This window comes from Notolepis coatsorum (genome assembly GCF_963971535.1).
Source record: "Notolepis coatsorum genome assembly, chromosome: 1".
Taxonomy (NCBI): Eukaryota; Metazoa; Chordata; class Actinopteri; order Aulopiformes; family Paralepididae; genus Notolepis; species Notolepis coatsorum.
The window spans coordinates 296,551,097-296,576,973 of record NC_140165.1 but is presented as its reverse complement, the minus strand read 5'-3'; the positions used below and the strand labels follow the sequence as shown (position 1 = coordinate 296,576,973).

At 42.9% G+C, this 25,877-nt stretch overlaps 2 protein-coding genes across 3 annotated transcripts in view; one reads left to right on the top strand and one right to left on the bottom strand.

Annotated features, from left to right (window-relative positions):
* LOC311230129 (serine/threonine-protein kinase DCLK1-like) overlaps positions 1-25,877 on the bottom strand; it is a gene marked incomplete at both ends in the record, with an annotated part of 49,692 nt that overhangs the window by 11,857 nt on the left and 11,958 nt on the right. For both annotated transcript variants that reach the window (XM_084316299.1, XM_084316300.1), the window contains 5 exons: positions 1,884-2,053; positions 3,511-3,598; positions 4,955-5,049; positions 15,892-16,005; positions 17,164-17,263. In XM_084316299.1, the coding sequence (XP_084172425.1) occupies positions 1,884-2,053; positions 3,511-3,598; positions 4,955-5,049; positions 15,892-16,005; positions 17,164-17,263 (567 nt within the window). The remainder of the gene's footprint in view (positions 1-1,883; positions 2,054-3,510; positions 3,599-4,954; positions 5,050-15,891; positions 16,006-17,163; positions 17,264-25,877) is intronic.
* LOC311230143 (gamma-aminobutyric acid receptor-associated protein-like) lies at positions 9,702-10,154 on the top strand (the record flags this gene model as incomplete). Its single annotated transcript, XM_084316320.1, has 1 exon — positions 9,702-10,154. The coding sequence occupies one exon, from the start codon at positions 9,702-9,704 to the stop codon at positions 10,068-10,070; it is 369 nt and encodes a 122-aa protein (XP_084172446.1). The 3' UTR covers positions 10,071-10,154.

Genomic DNA, 25,877 nt, shown 5'->3' with positions numbered 1-25,877 from the left:
CAAATGATGTGTTCTGAAGGTCCAGATTAATAATTAGAATTAGTTCAACAAAAGGTAGATTAGGCTATCACCTAAAGTTAAAGCCTAATATTTCACTGGAATTATTGCGAGTTGTAGACCTAGCTACTTGACATTTATGATTGATTGGTTTTATCTATTTCGGTCATTTGAAATAAGAAAAATAACAACAAAACAGCTGATGGCACGAGCGAGAGATGTTCATTTACACTTGAGGGCAGGTGTTCTGCCGAATTCTGCTGCACACCAGAATTGTGCTACCAGCGGTCCTGCGCTTGCACACGCATGCGCATGACCCACAATCGTTTTCTTTTTTGATCCACTTTTTCTCCTCCTGTTTTTTCTGTGTTTTTTCTCCCATCCCAATTTAGTCGTGCCAATTCCCCCCTCCCCTTCCTGGTCGTTGCTCGCATGTGCCCCCCACTGGTCGGTCTAGGGAGGGTTGATAGATACTATCGCATGTCCCCTCCGATACATGCAGAGTCAGCCAGCCACTTCTTTTCACCTGCCAGTGCGGACTCTCATTGGTGAGGTGTAACGTGTGGGAGGCTCACACTACCCTCACCATCTCCCTTCCTCGCTGTGCAGGCGCCCTGACAGACCTGTAGGAGTCGCTGTTTACAACAACCAGATTACCACCCACCGGCTTCCCTCCCGCTGACTCTGCCAATTGAGCCAGTATGACGGCCGGCCAAGCCGGAGGCAACGCTGACAGCTGGATTCGATACCAGTGTCTCACGCGTTTGTGACGAGCGCTTAGTCCGCTGCGCCACCCAGCCGCCCACCCACAATCGTTTTCAAAGTTTTTTCACCCAACAATATTATGCTACCTTGCTGATGAAAATCTTGTTGATGGTGAGCAATATCTTAAACATTTCAATGTCCCGCATTTCAATAAACAATTTTAATATATTAATCATTATTGCTTTTGTCATTAATCCCCAACCATGCACTAATGCACTGCAAGTAATGTACGTTACATAGCCTAGTCTAACCAGCGCGAGCGCATATTATACTACATAGCACCTGGCGCGAGCTGTTTGTTATGAATAGGTCTACTACCAGTGCCATTCTATTTAATCGCATTGATAGGCCTACGTGGGAATTTGTTGCACCATCTACACCCTCACACAACTCTTGTCGGTTTTTCGGGAGCGGGGAACATAGATAGGACCCTTTTTTTGTGCGGGAGCGGGGAACATAGAACCCGGGGAACATAGGACCCTTTTTATCGGGAGCGGGGAACATAGAACCCGGGGAACATAGAACCCGGGGAACATAGACATGCTCCCGATAGATACATACAGTAGATAGATACTTTATTGATCCGCTTGGGGAAATGCAAGTATCCAATAGCTCTCATCAGTCAACATTACAGTTGACAAACGTTAAAAGAGACAAATGGACACACAATAAAAGAGTCAGACGAGTAAAACAATGTGGAGGACAAACAATCAAATCAGTACTTTAAGTTAAAAAGTTACAAATTAAAAAAGTTAAAAAAAAGGTATCAGCAGTACAATAGATCAATAAATTAAGATAAATGAGCACTATGCACAGTGTTAAAAATTGCACATTCGCTATTGCATATTGTCCAATGGGAGGGGACTCATGAGCCGCTGTTAAACAGTCTGATGGCTGAGGGGACAAAAGATCCCCTGTACCGCTCAGTCCGCGAGCACAGCAGTGAGTTGTTGTGCTAAGCTAGGCTAGCTCGCAGCGTTTTTTTCCCATATTCTATCTTGGAATTCTAGAACTGCACCGGTAGCTTTCAACGACATCACCATTAGATTCAGTTCAGCTCTCAACATTCTAATCCCGCAGGTGAGATAGTACACCTGAGAGGGCTCATGATAAACACTCACCTTTCCCCGACATTTTCCTTTGTTGACGATCTTCAGAGCGTATTCTCTTCCAGTAGATCTCTCCACACACTCTCGCACCACGGCGAAGTTCCCGTCTCCCAATGTCCTCCCCACCTTGTATCTCTCTGCTATGTAGGCAGGGACCGCGGGGTACTCGTCCACAAAGTCCGCTGCGGAACCAAACCAAAAAGAGGATTCATGGTTTACTAGTCCTCTGGTAATCGGAGATTAGATTCAGACTCGAGTTAGGTATAGATGAACAAAAAGGGAATCCTGCTATTTGCATATTTCATACAATAATAAATGATGCACGACTAACAAAATGACAACATCTTTGGCTTAGAAAGAAAGTCTCAACTCTCCTTGCCAGTGCATTGGTCAAGACAGCCTGGATATTCTTAAGGTGACAGTGGCTCAGGAGGTAGAGCGGTAGTCTGGTAGTCGGAACGTTCCTGGTTCGATTCCCACTCCTCCCGGGCAGTGTGTCGAAGTGTCCTTGAGCAAGACACCTAGCTGCTCCTGATGAGCAGGTTGGCACCTCTGCCGTCGATGTGTGAATGTGTGAGTGAACGGGTGAATATGAGGCATACAGTAAGTTGTAAAGTGCTTTGGATAAAAGCGCTATAAATGCAGTCCATGCAGTCCATTACTAGCATGATTTGTAGCTACGGTCGATTGGTGGATTGCTTAACCCTTTCACTGCTGCGCTACCAAGCGGTTAACCCTTTTCACTGCGACAATACACAGAAGGTTAACCCTTTCACTGCCACACGACAGCCGGTTAACCCTTTCACTGTCACACGACAGAAGGTTAACCCTTTACCCGGTCGCCGTCGGTTGTGTGATAGTAAAGGGTTAACCTTCTGTCGTGTGGCAGTGAAAGGGTTAAAGAATTCAGATCTGTTACGCCGGTGCCCACTGGACAGTCGAGTCAGTATTTGTTCAAATGCAACTCTCTCTCTCCTATAAGGCTAGAGATTCAGAGAGCCTTCAAAGTTGTGATGTCACCCGGATGGGAAATCTGGAGTCGCTCCATTGACAATGAATGTGACACGTCCTGGCTTTGTGGGCCCGTTAATGCCTGTGTGAGCTCTTACACCCGAATAAGGTTTAAATTCAGACCTATTTGCAACACTATAATATAAACACACCCATATGGGTGTGACGGCTAACTTTTACGGCTTCATAAAACCAGTGCCTCAATCATTGTCTCTGGAGCAGCCCCAGAATTGAGATGCAACGACAATGACATAAAGTAAGTAAGACGTTATTTATATAGCACCCTTCCCAGCACGAATGCACAGAGTGCTTCACAAGTTTAAAAACAAAAAGGATCAGGTCAATTCATAAAAACATACAATATAAAGACAGGCACGGATAAAACAGAAGAAACAAAAATACCAGTTCACGTGTGTACGTGGCCAAACGCCAACCTGCCCCTTGAAAGAGTCAGAGTGGGAGGCTCTCAAGACCTGGGGGGGGGGGCTCATTCCAGAGCCTAGGGGCCACTGCTTCAAATACTCGGTATCCCTTAGTCTTTAGCCTGGTTCACCACCACCAGGAGGCCCTGATCAGTGCTCATGGGACATAGGATTAACCCATTCAGCACCAGCGTCCTCCGTCTTACCTTCACTGCCGGGTCCGTCTCCCTCGTCCATTGAGCTGCACACCTTGGTGGAGGCGAGAGAGAGTGAGGAGCCACTGTGTTGAGATCCCTGGGAGGAGAAACATGGAGTGGAATAACTGAATGAATAATAATATAGTACAATAATGCTGTGTATGTATGTATATATATATATATATATATATATATATATATATATATATATATATATATATATATATCCACCTGTCTGTACATACCTGCATATAGTCCTTTTACATATCTGTAGATACTATATCTATATATGTACATCCCTTACCTATTCTTAGTAGTTACACTGCTGGCCAGTATGACTACTACTACTACTACTGTCTTTATACCTGTATCACTGTACATATGAATACTACTATATAAAACTATTAAAACTCTGTACATATATTTGATTAGCACTACACCCAGTAGTACTCATTTATATATGTTTCATACTCAGTTTAATCACCTGTACATTGTATATTACTATTGCACTTTACTGTTACATTTGCACAGATGCCAAACCTCTTTTTGTTGTACTGTACTTGTGCTGTATAATGACTACATTTTGATCTAATCTAATGTAATAGTGACAAGTACAGTTTAGGTCAACATACATGAACGTTAAATTAAAGAGTTGGTTCTCCAAATAGGGTTAATGGCGTTGATAGAGCAAGACGTTTCATCACTTGGAACAAGTATCCAATACATCCCCCATTGCTTGAATTGTCAAGTGGCTACATGGTGGCAGCAACAAGCAACGCAGAGTGTAAGTGAGTTCAGCCATGAAGATGTACTAACATGGAAACGTTAGTCTGCGCGCCAGAAATAAAAGGCCTAATCGGTCTGTGTGCTCCAGTGAACCGTTGCCCGTTTTCACTTCAGACGGTTTGTTCCACGACTACGCTAAAGAAAAGCAAGTGCCGGTGGTCTCAATTTGCTCTGTACACGCTCCAGAACTTTGAGTAATTCATATAAGAAAATAGTATACACACATAGTCTCTTTAACGGTACTCCAGTAACGTTCCACCCGCTGACATCAATAGAGGAGAGGTTTGTGCATGTTGACAGTCCCAGAGGGAGTCTGCGTTTCATTTTCAGTGTGGTGTTTTCAGGCTTAACGATGAATGAGGATGAAGTACAGTAATGTCAGTGAGCTAACCGCTCACATCTAGTCGCTAGGTAACCTTCTGGCTGACGGTACTTGTGTTATTATGAATATATTCCAATGTGTGAACTGGTATACTGGGTCCCATGTTACAAAACACCCAGTCCAGCCAGGTAGACATGGAATGTTAATTCTCTCTAATAGGATATGCAGACAACTAGACTTGTGTGTGTATGTATGTATATATATATATATATATATACACACACACACACACAGGTATATACAGTATTCAGCACACTGATATTGTCAAGTATTGTATCTCCCTACCCGGCGTCTTCGGAGGCTGGCTGGACTGGTTGGAGATGGGCTTGGTGACTTTCCTGACCGAGGGGTGGACAGTTGACTTCCTGCAGTCCCATTAGCTAGAGAAACAGGAGACATGAAGAAGCACACATGTCATTATATAACAACAACAATCATATATATATTATTTACTTTAGCATTAAACCTTTTCTTAACATTTTTAATTCTAGTGTCTATATTATGTGATTCTGTGTAAGATGCTCACTGTACGGTGTAACTGTCTGTTTAACTGTGCATATACATTTTGAATATATAAATATATTTTTCTGATTTTCAGGGCAATAAATACACCTTTTGTTTCTGAATGCCAGGACCATATTTCTCTCTTGTAAATGTACACACACATAGCATTATAAATGTAATAATAGATACATAATACAGTACATATTAAAATCCTGGTAACAAACAGGTCAGGAACGCATCAGTGTGGCTATTCTTCTTACCTTCTATACGTTGCAGCATTCTGGAGCAAACAGTCTTATGAAAGAACAGACATTGAGGGGGCTGCCTGTTCATATACTGTAGTAAGCAGGAGCCAGACAGGCTTTCATAGACCAGCTGGGGTCTGATGTAAGAGCAGCCATAGGCCCTGAGCTAACCAGATCACACCATACATATTCCTCAGAATTAGAATGTGTGGCAGCATATCTTGAAAGGTAATAAATACATTATTAAAATGAATTGAGATAGTTATGGAAATGTTTAATTTGGCGGTTCGGAATTTCTCTTTTGTGTTTGACTTTGTCTCAGTAATTAACACAATATGTGCCAAAAACGTAAAAAGTTGTTTTTGGATCGTTTGATCTTTTTACTTTGATCCCCGCTCTACAGACTTGCCCAGAGCGATCTGCATCATTTAGGCACGTCCCCACACATTAGAACTGCATTCTGATCGACTATCACCAGGTGGCAGTATCGTCCGTGTCTGAACTGCAATGGCTTGGGGCTGATAGTCAGCTTCACTTTCACTTTCAGTGGCCCCTCCTTCTGCTGGGACAGAAATTCAAAGTGCTCGCCTCGGAATTCCGTTGCCTAAGCGTATTTGACCATCGAAACGTGTATAGATATATACACTGGTAATCGCGATGGCGATGAGATCACTTGGAATTATTCTTCTTGGAATACTTTCTGGCTAAGGTAAGGTACATTCTATGTCTATTTTACCGAATCTGAAACGCGTTTTTCTAACGATCACAGTTCTGTGTTTCACCGGACGAAAAACATGCTCGGCAAACGCGATCATAGTTTTGAGTTAAAACAATTTGATGATTTTGTGATGGTATATATATATACATATCATATTCCTTTGATTTTGGAGTATTCAGGGTTTCAGGGGATCAGCCAGAACGGTTTGGGCTTATTGCACATAACACGTTTTATCTCGCAATCTATGAAAAAATACTGTATTATCTTTTTTTGCGTGTAATAAACTACAAACTACAGCGTGTGGAAACAAACTCTTACTCCCATGCTGGACTACAAGTAATGTTTGTCCAAATGAGCCACACCGTGTCTCTACAGCTATAATACAGAACACATACACAGCTTCGCAAACATAGTGCAACAACCACGGACACGACTAGAAGGCTGGCATTCTAAGGGTAAGGATAAGCAATATGCGTGGCAGTCAAAATGTTAAAAGGGGAATGCCACCCATTTTAAGAATTTACATAATGTTCTTCCTGTGCCTCAGGACAGTTCAGTCAGTATTAGTGAACATTCACCACTCTCTCCCCTAAAGCTGGAAATCAGAGAAAGCATGTCATCAGTCATCAGGAATGAGGGGTCATGAAAGATTTCCAATCAACTATTATGGGAATACTTAAAAATTCAAACAGATGACAAAGCAAGATCATTTTGTTTATCATTTGCACAGGAAAAAAGTATTGAAAAGAACACTTTAAATCGGTGATGTCATTGGGAGGTAAAAATCTGGGCCTGCTTCATAAATTACAATGAATAGGGCTCTGACCTTTTCCAGACCGTCTAGCAATGCAAGAATATGAACCTCATCTTGGTGTAAGAGTTCACACAAACATCTTATAGCCCTATAAACGTCAGAGCCTTATTCATTGTCTATGAAGCAGGCCCAGATTTTTACATCCCACTGACATCACTGATTGAAGGGTTCTCTGCAATACTCTTTCCTGTGCAAAAGATAAACAAAATGATCTTGCTTTTATTCGTTTGAATTTTTAAGTACCGGTAGGTAATAGTTGACTCCTTTATGACTCCACATTATGACTGATGACGTGATCATGATGTTATCATGGAATCAAAAGGCAACAGAGTGTTCGAATATCAACTACAGTATCTACTGACCCATGTCTGCACTAAAGCCTCGATACTGGGTCACACAGTGTGATTCAAAGCTAAATCAATTGTGAGGTTCACTAGGAAAGCAGAAGCGTGACAGAAGAGTGAGACAGAGACAATCTCTGTCCCCGGTCCTCAAAGGAACACGCCAACATTTTGGGAAATTAGCTATCGTCTTCTCCAGAGAGAGACAAGAAGATCATCATTTCATGACTTCTAGGGGCCAGGAGATGCCGTTACGCCTCGGCTCATCCTTGATACATTAAGTTTATTTATTTAAGTTTCCACATCAATGTAAATGAGCCAGAGTTTGCTAATGTGCTCATTTCCATCCGCAGTTCCTTTCCAACATGCGTGTCTCTTGGTGTGGGAGGAAACGGGAGTAGCCAGAGGAAACTCGCATGCGGCAATATCCATCGATGGCAGGTGAGTAGGTTCTAATAACAGGGCAGGACCAGGGAGAGTGACAGGGAACCCACACACTGCAAAATGTTAGGAAAAACACTCTCCTTTACAGATTTTTACTAAATAAATGTATTTATTTATGTTATTTAACCATGCTCAAAGTGTGATTAAAAAGATACAGACATTTCAATCATGAGATCATCATCTGTGAACTATCTATATAACTTCTAGGGGGGAGAAGCTGTTATGATGAAAGAGTACGTTTGAAAAGATTTAGGTGAATGAACTCCACACAGTAAAAAATAAACACCTGCACACAAACCTGATATGAACCCATTACTAGACCTACCGGTACAATAGCTACATCACTTACTACACACACACAGTACTGTACATCTAGATTCTAGAACACACAGCTCTCCAGCTGGTGCTGCCTCAAAATCCAGGAATGACATGTTTCTCACCCACGCAGCACCAGGCTACGTTCACACTGCAAGCTTTAGTGTTTAGTGTTTGGCACATTATTTTTTAAATGTGGCCAATATCAGATTCCAGTGTGAACTGGTCACACCCCTAATTAAAACTAATCAGACCTGTATCTAATTTAGGACCACATATGAAAGTGGCCCAAATCAGAATTGAAAAGATCAGATTTGATGTGATTTGAGTCACATACTGTATGAGCAAATAATCTGATTTGGGCCAAATTTACCTACAGTGTGAACGTGGCCTAAGCTCCACTAAGTACTTACTCATAACAGACTGAACACAGTCAACACCATCCCCTACATTATGCAATGAATCATACCTGCCACATATCTGCAGCTCTCTGACGTCGATCCTGTTGATTATACCAGCAGTAGTGTTGTCCTAACCCAGGTTGTTATGGCAACCATGACGTGTTTGGTTTTCAAATCCATTTATAATTTCTCAGTGTGTAAAGGAGACTGAAATTCAATTGGCCTATTTCAAATCCCGCCCACCCTCAGCAGAGGAAAGTTGTGATTAGAGGATCAAGAAAAGAGGGCAGTTCATATAAGTCAATTGAATTTCCGTCTCCTTACACACACACACCCACACATATATATATATAAAGACTAGATGACTCACCCGTGCTGCTGGCCAACGGAGACCAACGTTGCCACATGGTGGCCATCTTGCTACACTCAACATGAATGTCTATAGTGCATGTACTATTGAAATAACCATAGCTTGCTACATTTTCAACCGTTTGGTTTGTTAAAAACGTCAGATATGTAGTTATCATACTGCATACTTATAATGGACTTTCATATGAAAATAAAAAACATTTAATTCTTCCAATTCTTCCAAGCTAGAAACATAGCCACGGTAATAACGTTTGTAATAAACCAAACCGTTTGTAAATCTGTCAAGATCACTCACCTTAACACTTTGGGTGCCAATCACGTGTCAACACGTTTCTGGGCCCCAACCATTGAGTACCAAACACGTTTCTGGGACGTTTTTCCTTTTTTTTCAATATTTTTATTCATTATCCATCCAGGGAGCCTGGTGTAGGAGCCAAAGCTATATATTTAGGTTATTGTATTATATGAATGTTTATATGTTTATTTGTATAACCTTACATTGAAACGGCATTAGGAATATTGATTGGATTTAGATAAAGTAATTGAACCGTCTTATTTGTCATAATAGAAAGTTCTAGAACATTTGTGATGTCACAGTATGATGTCATAATCAAACATTCTAGAACCTTGGTGATGTCACCGTATGATGTCATACCCAAACATTCTAGAACATTTGTGTATCTATATAGGCAAAAATTCTCTCAGAGCGGCAGTGTGCATCTTGAAACAGGACTGAACAGTACTAAACAACATATTATGCAGCCAGGAACAGTTGTTTTTGTCCTGCTGTGTCACTGAATCCAATTGCTCCTTGAGGAATCCCGGTCGTATAATACCTCTCTCAGAGTGACCGACTAGCTGTCTCTGTCATTTTTCTAACGATGAAGTTCCAGTACAAAGAGAAGCACCCCTTTGAGAAAAGACGGTCTGAAGGCGAGAAAATAAGGAAGAAGTATCCGGATATGGTCCCTGTAATTGTGGAGAAAGCCCCCAAAGCCAGAATAGGAGATCTGGACAAGAAGAAATATCTTTTCCCCTCTGACCTGACAGTGGGCCAGTTTTACTACCTCATTCGGAAAAGAATCCACTTAAGAGCGGAGGAGGCGCTCTTCTTCTTTGTAAACAACGTCCTTCCACCCACCTCAGCCACCATGGGACTGTTGTATCAGGAGCAACACGAAGAGGACTTTTTCCTCTACATTGCCTACAGTGATGAGAGCGTGTACGGGGACAGCCAAATGGAAATCTGATCCCACCACCATCACTCCTGCCCACCCCCCAAAGCCCTCCACCACCCATTGAAATATTAAATCCAGCTCAGCAGCCTAGAGTTCCCAGAGTAAATCAAATGCACTTTCACATCCCCCCTCCCACCCACTTAAAATCTTTATTTTTCTTTATCAACGAACGTACTACTCACGAGTAAGCAACTTTAACCACTAGAGTGGAACGTCGGCCCTCATATTAGTAAGAAAACTCTGTTCCAAGAGGAAAAAGGAATCAACACGAACTACTGGAGCGCTGAAGTCTCTTCACAAGGAGAAGATAGATTTTCTCAAGAGTAAAGGCCTATGTTTCAGCTGTCTGAAACGGGGTCACATGAGCAAGGCCTGCCAAGAAAAGATGAGCTGCCAAGTCTGCCAGCTTACCCACCCTACAGTTCTACATATTAATAACAAAGCTGCCTATGATGAAGCAAGGCACAAGAAGGAGACATCGATGATGCGCCCAAAGAAAATAAGCACAGGGACGGGGAAGAAGAAGGCGAAGCCAGTTCTAAGGTCAGTGGATGCATCAATGCAGAAACGAGGACCTGCAGAGCTACTGGGGCCGCCAACATTGAAAGCATCTTGGCTATCGTTCCGGTCCACATCAAAGCCAAGAAAGGCAACAAGATGGTGGCTACCTACGCGTTCCTCGACCCAGGCAGCAACGTCACTTTCTGCACAGAGAAGTTAATGGCAGCGCTTAACATCACCGGCTAAGGACCATGGGAGGCGAGCAGGTCGTGAGCAGCCAGATGGTGTCTGGGTTAGAAGTCTGTAGCTTGGATAGTGACAACTTCCTAGAGCTACCCAACACCTTCTCTCAGAAGTCAATATCTGCTCGTAAACAGAACATCCCACTGCAAGAGGAAGTCGATAAGTGGCCCTATCTCAGTGAAGTGCAAATACCGAAGATCCAGGTGGAGATAGGCCTTCTCATCGGGACTGACATACCCAAGGCAATGGAACCATGGCAGGTGGTATCCAGCGTGAAAGAAGGGCCGTACGCGGTGAAAACGCGATTGGGCTGGTTCGTCAATGGCCCCCTCAGAGGAGAAGATGGCCATGAAACGACCAGTGGACTCATACAAGTCACGTCCAACCGCACATCCGTGGCCACGCTAGATGAACTTTGGAGTCAACAGTTCAAGAACGACTTCCCAGAGTGTCAAGACGACCGGCTTGAGAAGTCGAGGGACGACATCCAGTTTCTGGAACTGGTCTCGCAGTCCGTGAAACGTACAGAGAGGGACACTACAGCATCGGCCTACCAGTGAGGAACGCAGTCGTCAAGATGCCGAACAACAGAAGAGTAGCTGAACAGCGAACTCTCAACTTAAAGAAGAGGTTCATGAAGAATCCCCAGTTCCACGCTGATTACTCAGTGTTCGTCTACGACTGGATCGCAAAGGGCTACGCAGTCAAGGTTGCCAGTGAGGAGCTCAGCCGCAGCTATGGAAAAGTTTGGTACTTGCCACACCATGGCGTGTACCATGCCAAGAAGAAGAAGATCCGCGTGGTGTTCAACTGTGGGGCATCATTCCAAGGCACCACCTTGGACAACCAGCTGCTACAGGGGCCAGAGCTAACGAGTACTCTCCTGGGAGTCGTCACTAGATTCGACAGCACCACTGTGCTCAAATACACTGTGCGCAAACAGAACCAGTAGGTTTCGCACCTTCGTAGCGAATCGAGTGGAGACCATCTTGAAGCTGTCAGAAGTAGGACAGTGGCGGTATGTAGATACTGCAACAAATCCTGCTGACCACGCGTTGAGAGGACTCAATGTGGAATCATTCCTGCGTAATGAGACTTGGATACAGGGGCCGGAATTCCTCACCAAGCCCGAAGAGGTATGGCCTCAGAACCCAGAACACTGTGGGGACCTAACCACGGAGGACCCAGAGGTAAAGAACGCCGTGGTCAGCGCTACTGCAACTGAAGAGCAGTTCGACACAGTTCAGCAGTTCCTGACCAGCACGGGCTCGTGCGCCAGGTCCGTGTCAAGACGAAGACGACCACTTTAGATAGACCTATCACCAGTGTTGGGACTAACGCGTTACAAAGTAACGCGTTACAGAAACGAAGTTACTTTTTGCCGCAACTAGTACTCTAACGCATTACTTTTGAAATTCAGTAACGCTACTTACGTTACTGAATGGTTCGTCACTGCGTTATTTGCGTTATATACGCCGTAGATTGATAGCGAGCGGTAGTGATTATTATTATTATTATTATCCTCATCCCCACCCGCGTAGAATGATACGAGGCGAGTCTGGCCACTGGCCAATCAGAAGTGCGCAAGAAATGCGGCTACGGAAAGAAATAGACCCTCTCTATTGTAAACAAAACAAACGCTCGCTATGAATCCACATAAAAAGAACGCAGTAACAAACTAACAAACCATTTAGCAACTACTTGGAGAGATAATTAATATACAACATGGAAACGAGATAAAGAACATGTTTGAGGCGCTGCTGGAGTCAACTGGACTAACGTAACGTTACTACATCTCAACCACCGCAGCCTTTGGTGAGTGCAATGTGTTCACTGAAACTCAAGTTGATCAACGGATTTTGACTGTACGAAATCTGCCAGGGAATCTCATAATACTAATCAAACAATATAAATATAGTCCTTTCATGCACAATTGATATCCTAACTATTCTAACGTTGCAATGCTTTGATTGATATCTTTTTTTTTTTTGATCCACTTTTTCTCCCATTTTCTATATTTTTCTCCCATCCCAATTTCGTATCATCCAATTCAACCCTCCCCTGTCACGAACGCTGTTTCTTGCCTCCCACAAGCCGGCTGCAGTGAGGACTAAGTCATACATAGCACAAGTCCCCTCCGGTACTTGAGGTAACAGCAGTCGCATCTTTTCACCTGCGCAGCTCGACCTCTCAGTGTCGAGGAGTAACGCGTGGGAGGCTCACGCTGCCCCCGACACTTCCTGATTCTACTGCGCAGGCGCACCAACCGACTTGTAGGAGTCGCTTGTTCACAACGTTCGATCCCCACCCTTCAGTTTTTCCCACCCCGTAATACGGCCAATGTGTATTACTGCGGACGACCAGCCAAACTGAAAAACAATGTGGAGAGCTGGATTCGAACACGCGAATCCTAGCGTCTCCACACTGGTGGCGAGTGCCTTAGACCACTACACCACCTAGCCGCCCTGCTTTGATTGATATCTTAAACAACGTTGCAACTTGCAAGATGGTGAATGAATGAATGAATGAAAACTTTATTTAACAGATTGCAGAATGGGTACACTACAGTACGGCTCAATACATACAATTGTTAAGGGGATGCAGACCTGAGAAAGACGTTTGTCTTGTTTCCATCAGGGTCCCCCATTTTCAATTCATATAGACATTTATGACATACACAACATACATGACATTTATGGCATAGGGACATATAGGTATTTAGTACTGATACATTTGTGACATAAACGGTATTCAAATATACAGTACTGTTACCCCTAGCTTTGGGTACAAGGGCGTTCCACATTGATGTGGCATAATTGCGAAACGTGTTTAGTCCCTTGTTTGAGCCGAATCTGGGTTTTACATGATTTGTTGAGCTTCCTCTGGTGTAGTGGTTGTGGTATTCACTGACCTTTGGGAAGTATTTTGACATGTACATGGGTACCCCGGTCGTATAGTGTATCTTGTAGACCAGGCCCATTGCAAGTTGCTGTACTCTGTCGTCTACTCTAAGCCATCCTAGGTTGTCAAAGTGGGCAGGGGTGAGGTGGGTTCTGGGGTTCAGGTCAAGTAGTAGTCTGACCAGTTTGTTTTGTGATGTTTGTAATTTTGTTTTAAGCGCCTTTGAGGTGCTTTGGTACCATGAGGTGCAAGCATAGTCGTAGTACCCTTGAATTATAATGGTTATAATGAAACGCTCCGGCGACATCAAGGCTGTTCCTTCAACCGGCGCACTTCTTATTATATGACTCGGGACAACATTTGTTTGTGTCAGATTTGTGTTTGTATCTAGACCACATTGCTTAGCAGAGTTCGGTGATGTGAATGGAAACTGTCAAGTTGATCAACCGATTTTGAGTACTATAGGGCATGGGACTCGGGAGCAATCTTTTTTTTTTTTTTTTTTTTTTTTTTTTTAAATAACTAAATAGTTACTTTTCACAGTAACTCATTACTTTTGGGTGTAAGTAACTAGTACAGTAACGAAGTTACTTTGAAATGAAGTAACTAGTAAAGTAACTGAGTTACTATTTTTCAGTAACTAGCACAACACTGCCTATCACTAAGATCCGTCTTCTCCAAGAAGCTGCATGAGGCGGTGGTAAAGACCGTCCTCCTACGGTGTGCCATGTACTAGGGACCTCTGGCACCAGGTATTGGTTATCCAGCAGCAGAGACACTTAAAAGAGACAGTTAAAATAGTGTTTGGTTTAGCTCCTTGTTTTTTAGTTGTTAGTAATTGTCTCTAGATTAGAAGTACAATTAGGGGCCGGGGTAGGAGCCAAAGCTATATATGTAGGTTATTGTATTATATGAATGTTTATTTGTATAACCTTACATTGAAACGGCATTAGGAATATTGATTGGATTTAGATAAAGTCATAGAACCGTCTTATTTGTCATAATAGAACATTCTAGAACATTTGTGATGTCACAGTATGATGTCATAATCAAACATTCTAGAACCTTGGTGATGTCACCGTATGATGTCATAACCAAACATTCTAGAACATTTAGGAAAATAGCTTTAGGACCACTTCTGTAAAGTAAGACTTCGCTGTGGAAGAGAAATAAACCATTTGTATATCTTTGTTTTACACTGGAGCGCTGTGGACAGTATTTTTCTTTATCAACGAACGTACTACTCACGAGTAAGCAACTTTAACCAGTAGAGTGGAACGTCGGCCCTCATAATAGGGAATGAGTCTGAGGTTGCCAAAGTGCAATACCGGCCGCATCCAGCTAGACGGCGGTATCGAGCACCCTTTGATCTTGGCCTGTGCGTCGATCTACTGTCTCCGGGTCGGTCTTTTTTTTCCTGCAAGGGTTGCGGTTATAGTGGTCGGATTGAGAAGAATCAAATGCTCCCGATGCATGATGTGTGGTGGATTATGTTGGTGACACCATGGACATCAATACTTGGAATCGCGATCAGATCATTGGAATATTCTTTTTGGGGTACATCCTAGTCAAGGTAAGGGCTATATGATATCAATCTTGCGTTGATCCACGCATGTCTTCACCATGATCCGAATGTGTGTGTGTAACGTTAGTCCACAACGTATGCCGCTGGTGGCGATCAAAGCATCAAAAAACGACCCCCCCCCCCCCCCCCCCTTTCATGCATTCATGATGAAACATAATACCTATAATATAGATTTGATTTGAGAATAATAGCGTGTCCAGGCAAGAAACGGCAACGGTTATAGTATAAGGCTTAAGGCTATAGCATAAGGCTATTCCTCAGCATTTCAGGAATTACCCTGAAAATTATCTCTTTTTTGCATCTTGACCGGAAGAAAGTCACTGTCAAATGACCATAGTATTGTATCCATAGCTATAATATAGAACAAAGTTATAGCTCTACAAACAAGGTGACGGACTCCTATCTTTTAAAGCGTGGCAGTGAATAGATGGGTCCAGAAAAAGGCGTGGCACCCAATGTGTTAAAGCAGTAGTTAACTGTAGCAAGATGGCCGCCGGTGAACTACGTGGGAGACTCCGCCTTGCGCCATCTAGTCTTAATATATATCTATGCACAGTTCACACACGCACACACACGCACACGCACACGCGCACTGGGCCTTACCTGAGCCAATGGATGAGGGGGACTTGCTCCTGATGGAGAGGCCTCCTCTCGGGGAGCAGCGGCCCTGCAAGGAGGAGATGCGGCCATAGGAGGTGGACTTGACCACCCTGCACTCTGGAGAGAGGGAGAGAAAAAACACAATCTGAGGTTCACCCCTACAACATACTGACCTTCATCCTACCCTCCTCAGCCTGCTACACTGGTGGTGTAACGATACATCCACTTGGATCAATACATCGATTCAAAAAGCAACAAACCAATGGAATCTATGTAATGTACGTGTAGTACTGCATTGATTCAGATCGTTAATATATCTTCAAGCAAGCTGCCGGTTAAGATTAGATTTGATTAGATTCAAATAATGGTGTTAAACTGAGCTTAATAATAACATTTCACTCTCAGCCCTAATTTTTGGTTATATGTATTTATGATTTTTAAAAAATGCTGTAAGATGATTATGTTGGCTGTTTCACAATATATCTATGATATAAATCATATGTTACTGAAACTAGCATTGTATCATATCAAAATCGCGACCAACTTTCTAATCAAAATCATATTGCAGTAAAGGTCTACACTAACATTTAGTACTTTGCTCTAGCTAGCAACTCTGTGGAGGAATGTAGGTTAGGCTAAATGTTGTTTAACCATCTACTCTTTCCATTATAGACACTGCTGTCACACTGCTAACTGTTTCCATCCGCGATTTTAAATAGTAGCACAAATAATTCCACTTTACATTACTCTAAATGCTGCTATATCAAGTTATCAAAGACTATGACATTGTGGCTGAGTCTACCTACTGTACCACAAACTGTAACCTCAGAGTACACATGATTGGAACCGAGGAGCCTATCAAGAGATAGAATTACACACACACACGCGCGCACACACACACACACACACACACACACACACACACACACACACACACACACACACACACACACACACACACACACACACACACACACACACACACACACACACACACACACACACACACACACACACACACACACACACACACACACACACACACACACACACACACACACACACACACACACACACACACACACACACACACACACACACACACACACACACACACACACACACGTCTCTAACCACTCAGCCACTGCTGAGGTGATATTTTATTAAATAATGACAATGTCATACACAGGGTTTCTCAGATACAGTCAAGTGTAGTTAAGAGTCATGAGTAGGTCTTAGTACATTCTCAGTAGATCCCAGTATAGGGATACTTACCAGTTTCATCCAAGAGGAAGTCATCCTGGTAGCGGAACTTCTCAGGTCCACATGCAATGAATATATCGTCCTCTCCAAAGAAGTCCTGCAGGCATGCCACCTGGAACAAACAGAGAGAGGTCCATCATCAGCAAACTGCCTTTAAAAATTACACATAATATCCACTAACCAGGGAATATCCAGGCTGTCTTGACCAATGTACTGGCAAGGAGAGTTGAGGGTTTCTTTTTAAGCCAAAGTTGCACAAGATTCAAAAGTGTTGTCGTTTGTTGGCCATTTATCATCTAATCTCCTAGTTTATAGTATGAAATATGCAAATGGCGGATTCCCTTTCTGTTCATATCAACCTAATTTTGCTAACCAAGTCAGGTGTTTAGTCTTGGATCATTAGAAACATCCCAAGACAGATCTGGAAAAAAAAGTGTTAAAGGGAAGGAATTACTTTTGGGAATTTCAAGTGCCTCAGTCACCTCACACACCAGTTACTCAAAAGGAGCTGGCATTAGTGCATTGGGTCCACTGGGTTTCCTAGTGGCTTTAATCTGTCAGTAGCTGGCTGCGTCCGGGTGTCTAAGTGGCGGCACGTGGTGTAGTGGTTAACACTGTTGCCTCACAGCTAGAAGGTCCAGGGTTTGATTCCCGCTTGGGGACCAGGTTTCTGCGTTGCCAGGTACCCAGGTGAGGCATCTCCCAGGCCTTTCTGTGTGGAGTTTGCATGTTCTCCCCGTGCTCGCAAGGGTTTCCCCCCCCCGATAAGAGAAACCCAATGGAAAAACATGCACAACAGATCGCTAACCCTGACGAAGACGGGCAGGAGCACTTGGATTGGTCACTCGCCGACGCCCCTATATGCTCCCGGCTGCCCTTGGGGGAAGGACGACGGGATGGGGCAAGTGCAGAGACTCATTCGCATCGGCGACCAAACAATTGCATGTGTGTGTGTTCCTGTGTGTGCCGCCCATCACATGTGTGTCACTGCATGCCAAATAAAGACTTCTCCAAAGTCCTGCATTATTATATATTATAAGTAGCGATGTTCGATATTGGCTTTTTTACCAATACAGATATACCGATATTGTCCAACTCCGATATCAACCAATACCGATATATGCAGGGTCCCCCCCCCCCCCCCAAAAAACGTAATCATTTCAGGTAATTAACATTACATATCTCTTGTCATGTAATTAACACAACATTATGCATACTTTGACAATAAATAAAATAATAATTTGTTCTTACTTGCTTGCCTGGGTAAATAAATGCAAATAAAAACAAAAAACAATACAGATATTTTCCGATATCACATTTTTATGCCAATATGATAATATCGGACATCCCTAATTATAAGGAGTTTAGTCAGTAGCTGGCTGCGTCTGGGTGTCTAAAGAGTTCAGAGTTCAGTCCCATGTTGTAGGCGAGTCACTATATCTCGAGTCTCGAGTCCCCAGTGTTCAAGTCTGAAAATGATCTACACATAGTGGCAATTTCTGAAACTCATTTGGAGGAAACAATTGAGAATACTGAGGTAACTATACAAGGGTACAATATAATTAGACTTGATAGAAACAGGCACGGTGGAGGAGTAGGCATTTATTTATATAAGAGAACAAATTCCAACAAAAATAAGAAAATATCTTAACTGGCCAGATGTGGAAGCCATCTGGATTCAGGTTCACCTGCCACATCTCAAGCCATTACTTGTATGCTGCTGCTACAGACCACCCAATTCAGGTTCACCTGCCGCATCTCAAGCCATTACTTGTATGCTGCTGCTATAGACCACCCAATTCCAACGCTGCATTGAAAAAATCTTCAAAATGTTTCGGACACTGACAGAGACATTTATTTTGTTGGTGACCTAAACATAGACTGGCTATCTAATACCTACTCTATGAGAAGAAAGCTTAATGACATAGCCACGGTATGCAACTTATCCCAAATGGTAAACCTACTGACTAGAATAAACGTCAACAAATCAGGTGTATTATCCTCAACTTGTATAGATCATATTTTTACTAATTCAGCAGATAAATGTTCAAAAGTTGTTTCAGTGCCAATTGGATTCAGTGATCATAACATGAGTGCTATGGCAAGAAAAGTCAAAGTCCCCAAAGCAGGTCCTAAAATCATACATAAAATAATCTATAAACATTTCTGTGATAATTTATTTATTCAAGATGTGCACAACATAAAGTTGTGGACAGTGTATTTGAGTGTATTCATACTGAAGAAGCCCTAGGAGATTTTATGAAGTTATTTTCATCGGTCTGTGACAAGCATGTCACCATAAAATAAAAGGTACTGTAAGATCTATCAAAGCACCTTGGCTAGACACTGACCTAAGGAGCAAGAAAGAGAAACAGAAAATAATCGCTCTAAATTCTCCTTTGTTTTGCTAACGTTCAGGGAGAGGCAGTTCTCTTGACACCATCCCGCTAGAACCTTAACCTCCTCCAGGTAGGCCCTCTCGTCATTTGCAGAGATCAGGCCCACCACTACTGTGTCGTCAGCAAATTTGATGATTGTGTTGTTGTTCCGCTGTGCCACACAGTCATGTGTGTACAGGGAGTAGAGGAGGAGACTCAGAACACAGCCCTGGGGGGCCCCTATGTTGAGAGTGATGGATAAGGAGGTGCAGTTGCCTGCTCTCACCACCTGGGGTCTGCCCGTCAGGAAGTCCAAGACCCATTGGCAGAGGTCATAGTTCAAGCCCAGGTCCCTGAGCTTGGCTAAGAGTTTGGAGGGGACTAATGCCAAGCCAACAGCAAAAGAGGTGTTAAATGCATTGCATTGTGGGGTAGATTATGAGGTTATGAGGACTGAGTGACATCATTAATTGGGGAAGCCATATTTAATACAGTCCCCCAATGTTGAATGTTTGATTACCAATGGTTGACATTGGATGTTACCACTCTCCACCAGAGGATGGCAGTGTTGGTTAAAGAACCAGGCATTAACAGGAAGAGGTTAAAGAGCTGAACTGTAATCCATAGCCCTCACTGATAAGAGCACAAGTCTCCAAGCAGCATGCTAAATAAATAAACATGTCTCTCAAAAGGCTTAATTGCTGTGCCTATACTATGCCAGATAATAGAGCTCTAGTGCTATCATTTCCTCTAGCCGGGGAACGCAGAGAAACTCAAGCATGTCTCAGCATACAGTATCAACAACAACAATCCACCCAGCACTCATCATGAAGTCTCTTTAGTTATTGATGAGGCAATTTGTCTCTTAAGTAAAATCCTTGCAATAGACGCTTATGAATATGAATTATAGATTATCTTTCCAATCACAAGCAGGTAGTCATCACAAGCAGTACTAAAAAATTATTCATACAGGAGATGAATAGAGACACAGCTGTATAATGGTCAATGAAAATATATACATAATATTGTATAATCTTGCAATTCAGGACCATGGAGAGTGCAGCAGGAGTAAAATGAGGGGGATAGGTTTATGTTTTAGGATGTTGAGCAGTGAATCTAGTCAATTAACCAAACAAGCAACCACACAGCCTGTCAACCACACTTCCCACTAACCAATGTCACCCTCTCCTTAAGTTATGAAATCATATTATGATAGCGAACCAATGGCATTTGTTTCTCTCTATATCCTCTAGTCTAGCCTCCCCCCTCAGAATAAGAAAACATGCATGACTAAGATTATCTTCACGATCATATTTAGATACAGTAAATTAGCAAATAAATAAAGACATTTAGCTACATCTAGAATGTGTTCATGTGCAAGATGTTGTATTTATGTTGCAGAACTAGTCATGACTACAAAAGGTGCCTGTGTGTGTGTGTGTGTGTGTGTGTGTGTGTGTGTGTGTGTGTGTGTGTGTGTGTGTGTGTGTGTGTGTGTGTGTGTGTGTGTGTGTGTGTGTGTGTGTGTGTGTGTGTGTGTGTAGCTAGCAGCACATGCACCTGGCTAAAGCTATCAGAGGTCATTGTGATTTGAGCCCTCAGATTTTAAAATAAGCAATGAGAATACAACAAGGGGTGGGGGTCATTAATGCCCTTGTCCTCAGCATCCCCCTCCCACTCCCAGTGATCCCAAGGGGGAGGGGGCCCGGCCATGCAGCCGTCACCAAGGAGACCAGACAGACTCCCAGCTGTGAGCTTTGAGACAGTGGAGGGGCCAGGGCTACTTTAAAAAGCCTTTGTCAGATACTTCTGATCCTATTAGCAGAACATAATGTCAGGGGAAGAAAGCTTTCATAATCAATCTAAGAATGACTTTGCAGAGAAACACGAATGGGATTCTGTGAAAGGATCGGTCAGGATACTGGTGGTAATACCGGTAAGGCATCAGAAGATTGGTGTGTCGGTAGAGGAAACCATCTTGAGAGGTCATTGGAAGAGAGGCCCGCATACCAATCATACTAAACAGCCTCAAAAACAGTCCATGATGCAGAGATTAGCCAAATGCAAGAAATAGTCTTTTTAAGACCTCTGGGCTATCAAACCAATGCTCAGATGCAAAAGGGTTCATTAAAACACAGACATTTCAGTCTTTAGATTAGATTATTATCAGAGCAAAGGATCACAACCATAGTTTCTGGGAAGAGATGCTATCTATTAAAGGAAAGCAGCTGTGGATAGAGGCAGGTTTCATCTGAACTATAGGCTCTGGTCACAGCAGGTGTGGTTTCATGACTCATCACACTACAGTGCCTGTTCAACTAATAGGGAAAGAAAGGAGTATATCCACCAATATCAGAGGCCCATTGATTGGAACCAGAGATACCCCATTGGTTCCAAGCAGAGCCACTCCCTATTCATTTTGTATTTGCTGCCACATCAGTCGGTCAATTGTCAGCTTTGAATGTTAGCTTCATGGCCGGAATTATCTGTCCAAGAGATGAAGTTAGGTAAGACAGACAAAGAGGTAGCCATACAGGTGTTTCTTAGCCAGCAGAACTGGTGCCATCATGGGTGTGTAGGTTAGTGACGAATATAATGGATGAATACAGCCCTTCACAGGCAAGTAAAGCCTACAAAAAATAGGTGGGTGAAATAATCAATAATAAAAAAAATTAAGAATCAATTTCTAAGTCCAGTCTTCTGTGTTTTGAGTGTGTTATTGTTCCTGACATTGTTTATGAATTAAACATTACCTGAAGTGTAAAGACAATACTTAACGTTAGAGGTATTATGCAGTGAACTGGTGTGAAAATAATTTTACTCACAATGGGATTGAAACAATTTTTAATTGTTTCAGGATCAAATCGTAGCTCAAATAATGAGAATCAAATAGTAGCTCTAATAATCAGAATCAAATCATTGCTCTAATAATCACAATCAAATCTTAGCTCTAATAATCAGAATCAAATCATGGCTCTAATAATCAGAATCAAATCACAGCTCTAATAATCAGAATCAAATCGTAGCTCTAATAATCAGAATCAAATCTTAACTCTTATAATCAGAATCAAATTGTAGTTATAATAATCAGAATCAAATCGTAGCTCTAATAATCAGAATCAAATCTTAACTCTAATAATCAGAATCAAATCGTAGCTCTAATCAGATTCAAATCGTAGCTCTAATAATCAAATCTCAAATCTAATTAAATTGTAAGGTCCCTGATGATTCCCACCCCTAAAGAAATAGGAACCATGAAATATATTGCATGAAATAGATTTTCTGCAGTGTTATGACGTTACGTCTGACCTATGTTGATCTCTCACGCCTGCTAGCTCGGTGACACAGCAACTCCATCATGCCTACCCTCCCCCCTACACACACACACACACACACACACTCCCAGTGGCCCATGAACATCCTGAGTAAAATATTGATCTACAGGGTTTCATCTGTGGTTATTGCAAGCAGTATTTCACCTGAACCTCAGTCTGAGCCAGGAGGGATACTTGCTATAGAGACTAACCTATCTGGGACAGACAATATCACATGGCCTGATATCCACTGACCACTGTAGGAGGGCTCTGGTTGAAATGAAGAAGCGTGAATGTTGAAACAGGTATCTTTGCACCAATTGGACTGTTGCCCAGCACTGCCAGCGGGTGTCCATTGATGTTTACTTTTCACGAGGGCTGGTCCATCTTTTTGACCTTGCATCCGATGTACTGTATAACTTAGTTTGAAAGTTGCTTTCATTTGATACAAGTGCTTACATCCATCATAGTTCCCAATGAAATGAAGCCAGCAGTAGGCAGTTGGCACTGTCCAAGGTGCTGAATTTTCCACCCATCAAACACATAACGGTAGCTGGATGAAAACAGCAGTCATTCATCAGCACGCCAGGGAGAAAACACTGAATGAAGATTTTGATTGATCCAACATTCACGTGTGACCATGCCATACATTTCCTGCTCATTTTCACCAGAATAATACAGCATGTACACTTGTCAGCATGTGCGGTTTCAGGATACAGTTCACGGTTTAAATGATGCAGTCATCCATTATTCACTAACAGACGGGCGAGGAGGGTTCTGTTCGATATCTGTGACCTTCCGCTGGTTTTAGCATGGCTCCATGTGAGCATGTGTAGCAGAGTAGCCCTGCTAAGCCCAGTAGTCTATATCTGCCTTGGGAAGCTGGGTTCCCTCTTTGGCTGACCGCTAGGTGTTTGGCTTCCTCTGTGGGAGACCCGGTTTTAAATCCAGGTGTGTTACAGATGCTCGGAGGAATTGCTAATAGAGTATAAGTATAAGTATAATGGCTAATGTACAGAGCATCCTTTTTATACAGTTTTTATAATAATCTTATCATTATATATCATACTTACTACTATGACCAATGTTAGAGTCAATATTTGTTTACAATATCAGGCCAGTATAGACTAAATCAGGAGAGCAGATATTAGTAAATGATCAGCTCGTATGGAACAATCAAGCTTGAATCCCACTTTGATCAACTCCGACACAAGCCGATATTGATTATGCAAATTAGCTCTAGCACGCTGTTACATAACTGCAGCTGCAGTGATGATGCCAGACATGAATGAAGACATGGCTTCATAAGTGCAAGTCAGCACTATGAACTGACTGTATAGCACCATTAGGACACGCCTACAGCTCAAGCCCACATTTCCCGGGGAGGCAGACAAAGAGGGTAAACACATGGCCTCTATGCGTCATGCAGCTCACAGCACTTGTGTTATCCACTGCAGTAATACGGTATATCAAAGTTTATGCTATCAATGGAATATAGATAGACACGGACGGACGGACGGACAGACAGACAGACAGACAGACGGACTTTATGCTATCAATGGAATATAGATAGACACGGACGGACGGACGGACGGACGGACGGACGGACGGAGACAGACAGACAGACAGACAGACAGACAGACAGACAGACAGACAGACAGACAGACAGACAGACAGACAGACAGACAGACAGACAGACAGACAGACAGACAGACAGACAGACAGACAGACAGACAGACAGACAGACAGACAGACAGACAGACAGACAGACAGACAGACAGACAGACAGACAGACAGACAGACAGACAGACAGACAGACAGACAGACAGACAGACAGACAGACAGACAGACAGACAGACAGACAGACAGACAGACAGACAGACAGACAGACAGACAGACAGACAGACAGACAGACAGACAGACAGACAGACAGACAGACAGACAGACAGACAGACAGACAGACAGACAGACAGACAGACAGACAGACAGACAGACAGACAGACAGACAGACAGACAGACAGACAGACAGACAGACAGACAGACAGACAGACAGACAGACAGACAGACAGACAGACAGACAGACAGACAGACAGACAGACAGACAGACAGACAGACAGACAGACAGACAGACAGACAGACAGACAGACAGACAGACAGACAGACAGACAGACAGACAGACAGACAGACAGACAGACAGACAGACAGACAGACAGACAGACAGACAGACAGACAGACAGACAGACAGACAGACAGACAGACAGACAGACAGACAGACAGACAGACAGACAGACAGACAGACAGACAGACAGACAGACAGACAGACAGACAGACAGACAGACAGACAGACAGACAGACAGACAGACAGACAGACAGACAGACAGACAGACAGACAGACAGACAGACAGACAGACAGACAGACAGACAGACAGACAGACAGACAGACAGACAGACAGACAGACAGAGACATTTCACTTAATGGAATATAATGGATACCAGTACTAACAGTGACTTGTGTAGCATGCATCGCACGGTAATCAACCATCTTCCACACAACACACCAGGGAGTCTTTAAAATGCTGAGGACTCTAAACCAACGGAGTTGAAACGTTGAGCAGGTCTGATCAACAGCAGGACTCAGCAGTAGGTGAGAGGAACGCCAGACGCCCCTCTTCCTGCCTCATGTACTGTTGTACCTCTTCATCTACCTCTTCATAGAGTGAGTTTTTTCAAAACAGTAAAGGTTTAGAGTGACGTATTGATAAATAGGGTCAGTCATTGATACAGTACACTCCAGCACTGTAGGACAGGTTATAACAAATAAAAGCTTTTTTTGTTTCCATATATTTTAACGTCATTACGTTTTAAATTGGCTGGGACTCTTATGGCTTTTCCATTTTTATATATACATGTATGTATATGATTTCCCCCCCTTTGTGTAACAGTGTTTCCAACACTGCTGTATAAGTAGTTTATTATTATATCAATAGTGTCTTTCAGCCTCTCAGTTGTGGGGGGGAAGTCTGTGGGTGCAATA